General features: G+C 39.6%; 1 protein-coding gene across 2 annotated transcripts in view; it reads left to right on the forward strand.

Annotated features, from left to right (window-relative positions):
• The first annotated feature begins 738 nt into the window (after positions 1-738).
• The window catches only part of LOC115211686 (DNA-dependent protein kinase catalytic subunit), a 266,170-nt gene continuing 257,665 nt past the window's right edge, over positions 739-9,243 (forward strand). For both annotated transcript variants that reach the window (XM_029780332.2, XM_036503287.1), the window contains exon 1: positions 739-908. In XM_029780332.2, the coding sequence (XP_029636192.2) occupies positions 782-908 (127 nt within the window). In that variant the 5' untranslated portion in view covers positions 739-781. The remainder of the gene's footprint in view (positions 909-9,243) is intronic.

Below are 9,243 nucleotides of genomic sequence, written 5' to 3' on the forward strand. Positions count from 1 at the left end.
CCCAGCTCGAGCCAGCGGGGTTAGACCGAGGTGATGGTAAAAGGCCTGACGGTATGACAGTTTTCCCGTTTCGTGGCGGTAAGTCCTTCATCTGGTGTGTTACATGTAGTGACATCTTTTCCTTCGGCAACTTGATGTATTCTGCTAGCCCAGGCTCCGCTGCTCGTCAGGTTGAATAAAACAAACTGTCAAAGAATCAGTCAAATCTTTCTGACAGGTTTATGGTCGAGCCTGTGGTAATGGAATCTACCGGCGTTCTCAGACCCCAGACCATATTCCTGCTCACCGTTATCGAGGCGGAGATGGCTGTCCGCAAGTGCGAACCCCGTACGTCAGAGTGAATGTTCTAGTGCATCACCCTCCGCTTTTCCATTTGGTTTGCTGGGACCATCAGGAAATGGAGAGAATGTAAGACTTTCGGATCTTTTCTTAAACTTTCCTAGCTTACCATATGAATAATAAATTATTCATTCTTATTTCTGTCCATACAAAATAAGATATTTTTCATTACTACCAGACTTACTAAAGTGACATTACTGTGTTATAGACTAAAAGAATGTGGGATGTAACTATGCAAGTATACAAAACATAAAACGGAGCGTAGAGATGAAAAAAGAAAGAAAAGCATTTTATATTTTATTTTCAGTTATGTTTTTGTGAACTGCTAACCGAAAAATGCTTATAAACATAAGCAACCAACCGGCTTTTGCCAGCAGGATTCAAATAAAGTGATCTCCCTTGACAGAATCGCAGTCGAGCTGAAAAAATTGTTTTCAACTAAATGGCGCGTGAAATAAAACGCATCGAACGGTGTCTAAATGATTTATGGAAGGAAAAAGATGATCGAAAACAGCTTGTCGAAGATATTGCTCTCATCTGTCCCGATCAGTTGACAGCTAAAAATATTGGTAAACTTTAAAATACTTAATTTTTCACATTTATTTTTGCTTCCTGACAACTGCTGTATTATATGTTTCGATCTAGTTTATAGTGTTTAGCTTAAATAAATTAAGTAAACTTAGATATTCTTCATCTGCTAGTTATATAAGCTGTTGAATAAGCATTACTATCAATAAATAAGTTACAGTGTGAAGATTAGTAAACTTTTTTTTTTTACGTTTACTTCCTTGTTCGTAGTGTCGAAATGACGAGGTGCACTAACATTGTTAATACTACATGCACGGATTTACAATGTATGGGACTAAGTCTATGGATATTGTCAAATAATTAATTTAAGTGCGCTATCTGCGATGATGTTTTGGTAAGCAGTGTCGATTAGCAATTTGGTGCTTGAATTACTTCGTGTCAGGCTTTGCCTTTTAAATTAAACCGATAGTGAAACTGAATGCGTTCTACGTAATTGCTAAAAACAATGATTATTTAACAGCTAAAGTATTGAGAGTGTAATCAATAATGTAGGGAATTTTTTTAAAAAATCATACTTCACTATTAGCACATTTAAAAAATAGACAAAATATAATCAGATATTTCTTAACAATTACTCTTAGAAAGAATATGGGTAAGTACTCTGGGGTTAGATCATCTCTTCGTAAATAACGGAAGTATTAACCAATAAATTGAATTAAAACTTTTTTTTTAAAGTTTACATAATAATTGGATGATGCCTATAAAGGAAATATCAATGCAGCATTTCTGAAGAAAAAAAGGAAAATCCATCCATGTCTGTGATAAAGTGGGGAGAGTTGTTTCCCTCCAGATCAACTCTGAGTCGACTGACAATACAAACCGCTACAGCTATGACCATCTCGGTGGTTTTTTTTTTTATTTTTGCACCTTCTGCAAACGTTATGTATCTAATCCTAAGTTATTCAATATAGCGTTAGATATCATCTTTCTAAGACGGTAAGTTGTGATTTAAGGGAAATGTGAGGACTTATTCTTGCAGGACGATGAAAGAAAATACTAAGGACGGGAAGTATTCAATAATAAAAGTAAGTTACAAGTACCCGTGTTGTAGGAAAGTGCCAAGAGTTTTATTAACTAAAATACTTAGTTCCAAGACAATATTCAAAATAGATAACAACTATGTACCAATTTGGAAGTAGTTCAATAAAAATCAAATTTAGATTCAACTTTGATAAAGTTTGACTGTCAAATTAAGGCGCCTGTTGATTCAGTCACAATCGTTTAGTGAAGTTAGTAAATTGGGTAAGATCGCATATGTGGATTCCAGGCTTTATTAAACGATATTTTACCGATGCAGACCGCTACTATTTTACCTGGGGTTTAGTTTTTATTTGCCAATAGATGCATTGCTTTGTGTATTTTTAGTATTAGGTTGATTAAAAGCTTCCTCTTTCTACATTACAGGTGTGTGAATTTCAGCTACTTGGTGACTTTGCTAATGCCACATACAAAGCACCTAATACATTTTGTAAATTGTTAGGAAGGACATCCAACCATGACAGCAGAGCAGTAGAGCTTGGTGTAGTCATCTGGCTTGCCAGCTCTTGTCAAGCACTGTCCAGCCGATGTCAGCTTGGAAAATGGGTGTTAAATGATGACGATGATGATGATATATATATATATATATCACATGACCAATCAGGCTATCAGATGTTGCTACACATCGCTGGTCACAATGCGCTTCGCATTGTTTTAGCCTTCAAATGATGCCACCCCGCTGGCTAAGCGAGCAGGCCAACAGAAGAAAGAGTGAAAGAGTACAGCAGGGAACGCCACCACCCCCTGCCGGAGCCTCGTGGAGCTTTAGGTGTTTTCACTCAATAAACACTCACAATGCCCGGTCTGGGAATCGAAGCCGCGATCCTACGACTGCGAGTCCGCTACCCTAACCACTGGGCCATTGCGCCTTGTTTTAGAACTACTTTCCATCATGCTGGCATGGGTTGGATGGAAGTGCCTGTGGTTGAAATCGCATATACTGTTCACCTAGCTTGCGTGTTTCATTTCGGCATGGGTTGGATGAGTCATCACCAGTTTGTGTCACTTATTTGGAGTTACTGCTCTCCTAGATGATTTAAAGGCCCACCTGTTGCTCATATGGTTTATTTTTCATATGGTTTCTACAATTGGATGTCCTTCTCAACACAAACCACATAACTAGGTGTACTATTTTATCATAGCACCAGCACTAGAGAGATTTTTACTCTAACCAGACTAAAGAATCATCTCTGCACTTTCATGTCTCCAATAGATCGATAACCACTTAAAATATTTTGAGTGCATTTTATTGTACCATCAACACTAGAGAGATCACTTCATCTTCTGTAAGACGAAAGTGTTCTATCTGTGTTATATTCATTCATTCAAGGTAAGCCTGACCCAGGGAGTAAATAGAAGAAAAGTGAATATCAAGAGGGTGAATGAAGAGAGTGTATGAGTGTGATGGGGGAAATAGTGATAAGAATGAGATGGTAGGGGAAAGAATAATGGTGGGCAGATATTGATGACTACTTGTCTGTTGCTTGAACAGCATAGAATACCAGCATGAATGGTAAGATGGAATAACAATGAAAATCAAAATCAAAATCGATCAACATCAATGGAAATTGTAGCTGTGATACCAGTGCCGGTGGCACATTAGAGAATCATCCAAACGTGGCCGTTGCCAGCGCCGCCCCAACTGGTTTCCATGCCGGTGGCACATAAAAAGCACCATCCGATCGTGGCCGTTTACCAGCCTCGTCTGGCACCTGTGCCAGTGGCACGTAAAAAGTACCCACTACATTCATGGAGTGGTTGGCGTTAGGAAGGGCATCCAGCCGTAGAAACATTGCCAGATCAGACTGGGCCTGGTGCAGCCTTCTGACTTCCCAGACCCCAGTTGCACCGTCCAACCCATGCCAGCATGGAAAGCGGGCGCTAAACGATGATGATATTGTTATTCCATCTTACCATTCATGAGTGATAGATAACAGTAGAGATGGATGCTGTTAAATGTGAGTGGTATAAGTCAATGAAAAGTGACATGAGAAAGAGGAAGTGGTGCAGAAAAGAAAGATGGTGACAAGGGGACTAAATATGGACGGATCTGATGCTATACCTCTTTATCAAGGTGTTGTGAGAGCAGGTGAGTGTTAAAGGCGAAGATAACAAATTGAATCACAGGTGGAGACTTAAGTAGAATATAATGGGTGAAAGATCAAATGTAGATATTTTATATAGCATAACCTTTCTTACTACCTCTATTTCAACGATCACTTAACCATGCTGACACCAGAGGGTAGGTTTTTTTTTATTCCAACATCATATGAGGCCACTGATAATTCTTTGAGCTCTTTTTCTTTCATGACATTTAACTTCATCCAGTATCTTCTTAGGTCTACCTTATCCATTAATACCTATTTCTTTATTACCCACAAGGGGCTAAACACAGAGGGGACAAACAAGGACAGACATAGGTATTAAGTCGATTACATCGACCCCAGTGCGTAACTGGTACTTAATTTATCGACCCCGAAAGGATGAAAGGCAAAGTCGACCTCGGCGGAATTTGAACTCACAACGTAACGGCAGCCGAAATACCGCTAAGCATTTCACCCGACGTGCTAACGATTCTGCCAGCTCGCCGCCTTCTTATCCATTAGTGCCATCTACTTCAAATACTCAGCAGATCTTTATACAACTGACATTCTCCTTATACATCACATGCTCTTACCAGCACAGTCTTCACTTTTAGGTACTACGTCTGATTACTCATACAGAGGCTTTTCTTGCAGTTCATTTGTACTCCATCATTCATAACAAAAATAAAAGAGGGAGGAGCCTCCTGGTGGAGATTTGCTTCATGGTTTGCTGATTGCACGGAATTTTTTTTTTTTTTGGCTGTGTGGTAAGTAGCTTGCTTACCAACCACACGGTTCCAGGTTCAGTCCCACTGCATGGCACCTTGGGAAAGTGTCTTGTACTATAGCCTCGGGCCGACCAAAGCCTTGTGAGTGGATTTGGTAGACGGAACTGAAAAGAAGCCTGTCGTATATATATATATATATATATATATATATATATATAGATATATATATATATATATATATATATATATATATATATATAATATATATATATATATATTATATATATAATATATGTGTGTGTCTGTGTTTGTGCCCCCAACATCGCTTGACAACCGTTGCTGGTATGTTTACGTCCCCGTTACTTAGCGGTTCGGCAAAAGAGACCAATAGAATAAGTACTAGGCTTACAAAGAATAAGTCCTGGGGTCGATTTGCTCGACTAAAAGGCGGTGCTCCAGCATGGCCACAGTCAAATGACTGAAACAAGTAAAAGAGAGAAAGAGAGTATCATGGGCACAAACATGGTTGTATGGTTAAGAAATTCACTTCCCAATCACATTGTCTTGGATTCAGTCCTACTGCACGGCACCTGGAGCAAGTGCCTTCTATTATAACCCCCTGACTGATCAAAGTCTTGTAAGTGGATTTGAGGTACAGAAATTGAATGAAACTCATCAGATATATGTGTGTGTGTGTGTGATTGCACCTCCTTGTCTTGAAGTTGCATGATTGTTGTAAATGAGTGTGTGTGTGTGTGTGTGTGTCCCCCATCATAGAAGCAGTGTTTCCAATCTTCTATGAAAATATGTCCAGTCGTGGGCAGATATTAATTTGCTTAGAAACAAGAGAGATACTCATAATATCTGGTGAGGTAGAATACTTGATAGTCACCTGAACAGTTAATCATCAAATAATAGAGAAAGATGTCATACCCAATGGCCTACATAGCAATATCATTGTAACTGCTACAAAGGCAAAGGAAATGTTTTAAAGAGAGAAAATTATAGAGGCAAATTGTTGAACCAGGCTATGATGTTCACACAGCACAGAGAGTAATAGTACGATTATTCTATAACAAAGTAATCCTAGTTGAGATGCGGTTTGCTTCTGTACCATAGAGGCCTTCTTCATTATGAGATGATTACAAAATAAGTACTTAATTGAGATTGAACCAACATACCAGGCTTGGGGAAGGCCTTTCGCAAGTTGCTGTGCAATGTAATCTAATGGTCACTAAGGAAAGTAGATATAGATGAATAGCTTATGAGGGTTGTAGAAACTATGAATAAAAGTACAGTAAATAAAGTAATCTAATGAGTTCAGCAACGAATTTAGTGTAAAGGTAGAGTTCCCTTATGTTTCAGTCCTCTTCTATACATCATAGTCCTACTGAGGAGTTAGATTGGTTGTCTGTAGGAACTGCTATATACTAATGATCTAATTCCTATAGCTGAATCATCATCATCATCATCGTTTAACGTCCGCTTTCCATGCTAGCATGGGTTGGACGATTTTGACTGAGGGCTGGCAAACCAGATGGTTGCATCAGGCTCCAATCTTGATTTGGCAGAGTTTCTACAGCTGGATGCCCTTCCTAATGCCAACCACTCTGAGAGTGTAGTGGATGCTTTTTACATGCCACAAGCACGGGGGCCAGTCAGGCGGTACTGGCAATGACCTCGCTCGAATCCTTTTACACATGCCACCAGCACAGGTGCCAGTAAGACAACTTTGGTAACAATCACGCTCGAATGGTGCCCTTTTACGTGCCACTGGCATGGAAGCCAGTTAGCTGTTCTGGCAACGATCACACTGGGATGGTGCTCTTGGCAACCTACTAGCACGGGCACAAGTGCCAGTAAGGTGACACGTAGAATTGGAGTAGAAATTTCTGGCATGGAAGCAAAACCTAAAATAAAGAGATAAACTAAGTCAAGATGTTAATATATAGGGAAGGTATTAGAAGATAGGAAAGGAAGATGTTAATATGCAGGAAAGAAGAGAAGGACAATACTGCCGGGGAAATAAGCTAGCTTGTTATGCAGTTAAGGAGTAGGTATAAATTCCATATGCTGTACATATGTATGCAGGCAAGAGATACTCAAGAGATGTAGTGGAATCATAAGCAGACTATCAGATGGCAAGTAAGTAATGTATTCTTAATGAAATAGACTCTCTTAAATGGCTAACTCACTTGAAGTAATTGATAGCTTCTGTTACCAATGAGCCAGGGACTGGTAATATTTCTTAGTAATATTAATTTATACTGGAAACAATATATATAATGAATATAATAAAAGTTGACATTTTTTTTTTTATCTTGTATTTATTTTGTAAACAAATAATACAATACTAGCACTATGACCCGGCAACGCCGGGTCATAGTGCTAGTGCATGCGTGCGCACATACATGCGAATACTGTCCAAATCTCCGACCAGTCACACACAGCTAGCTGGCATTCAATTGGTGTATCAAGTTTCGGGCATTTTGATTGGGTTTTGGATAGAAAATTCACAAAAAAGTCACTTCTATTGATTTTTTTTAATGGCTTTGACGGGTGACTGGGGAAATGTAAAGATGTGCACGACCACCCTTGGACGGTTTTGAATGACCATAGAAAGTGCAAGCCCTCTAACTGAAAAATTGTGGATTTGTTTAAAGGATATACACACACACAGACAGATATTTTGCCGTTTATATATATAGAGATTACATAAGCATTTTATAATGTTTCTTTCTTTTCTGGAAACTCGCCGTGTACTGGCACCGGTACACAGACCACCACTTTGAGTAGCACTGATCTAGGTTACATAAAGTAACAGGAAAGTATAATAACCAAGATAAGCACATTGGAGAAAGTTCAAGAAGTTATTGCTGCTACTGGCCACAGATATTTTTCCTTAGATTCGAAAGTAAATTGTATAATGTTTCTTATTTCTTTATTGCCCACAAGGGGCTAAACACAGAGAGGAAAAACAAGGACAGACAAACGGATGAAGTCGACTACATCAACCCCAGTGCATAACTGGTACTTTATTTATCGACCCTAAAAGGATGAAAGGCAAAGTTGATCTCGGCGGAATTTGAACTCGGACTGTAATGGCAGACGAAATACCTATTTCTTTACTACCCACAAGGGGCTAAACACAGAGGACAGACAAACGAATTAGTTGATTATATTGACCCCAGTGCGTAACTGGTACTTATTTAATCGACCCCGAAACGATGAAAGGCAAAGTCGATCTCGGCGGAATTTGAACTCAGAATGTAATGGCAGACAAAATACTTATTTCTTTACTACCCACAAGAGGCACAAAGAGGACAAACAAGGACAGACAAAGCGATTAAGTCGACTACATCGACCCCAGTGCATAAATGGTACTTTATTTATCGACATTGAAAGGATGAAAGGCAAAGTCAACCTGGCAGAATTTGAACTCAAAACATAACAGCAGATGAAATACTGCTAAGCATTTTGCCCGATGTGTTAATGTTTCTGCCAGCACACCGCCTTATAATTGTATAATGTTTCTTCTACAACCATGAAGCTGCATGGTAGTAAGATGTGAACTTGAAAGACAGAAGACTTGCAAAGAAGAAAAAGAAATGAGGCTAACATGCTACAGTGATAATGTTTAGCATACATGAACACCAGAGTAGAAACAAGCTGAAAGAAATACTGGGTATAAGAGGAATCAGGTGTTGTGTACAAGAGAGAAGATTGGGCATGTGCTGTGCATGAACTGCTGTATAAGATAATGAGCATTCCAAGGTAGTGGAACCTGTAGAAGAGGGAGATCAAGGGAGATTGGGATGTTGTGGTGAAGGCTGACCTGAAGATGATGTGCCTTACATCTGTATATCGGATAACAAAAGACCAAACTGATTGATGATATTCAATACTGCAGAAGACCTAATCATCAACCTAACATACCCTGACATGGAGCTAGTGTTTAGAAGCTGCAGTATTTTGTACCCTGCCAAGCCTATGTTTTTTGCTCCCTCCTATCTACCTATTTCTTTGCTCACCCCTACCCTTCTCACCACCCTTGTTATTACTGATAGTCCTCTATCTCTGTGAAGGCAGATGGCTCAGTGGTTAGAGGTTCGAGCTTACGATCGTAAGGTTTTGAGTTCAATTCCTGGACCAGGCTGTGTGTTGTGTTCTTGAGCAAGACACTTTATTTCATGTTGCTCCAGTTAACTCATCTGTAGAAATGAGTTGCGACATCACTAGTGCCAAGTTGTATCGGCCTTTACCTTTCCCTTGGATAACATCAGTGGTGTGGAGAGGAGAGGCTGGTATGTATGGGCGACTGCTGGCCTTCCATAAACAACCTTGCCTGGACTTGTGCCTCAGAGGGTAACTTTCTAGGTGCAATCCCATGGTCATGAGGTTATGGTCTCACTTGGCTTGCCGGGTCTTCTCAAGTACAGCATATTTCCAAAGGTCCCAGTCACTGG

Source organism: Octopus sinensis, linkage group LG5, assembly GCF_006345805.1.
Source record: "Octopus sinensis linkage group LG5, ASM634580v1, whole genome shotgun sequence".
NCBI classification, from domain to species: domain Eukaryota; kingdom Metazoa; phylum Mollusca; class Cephalopoda; order Octopoda; family Octopodidae; genus Octopus; species Octopus sinensis.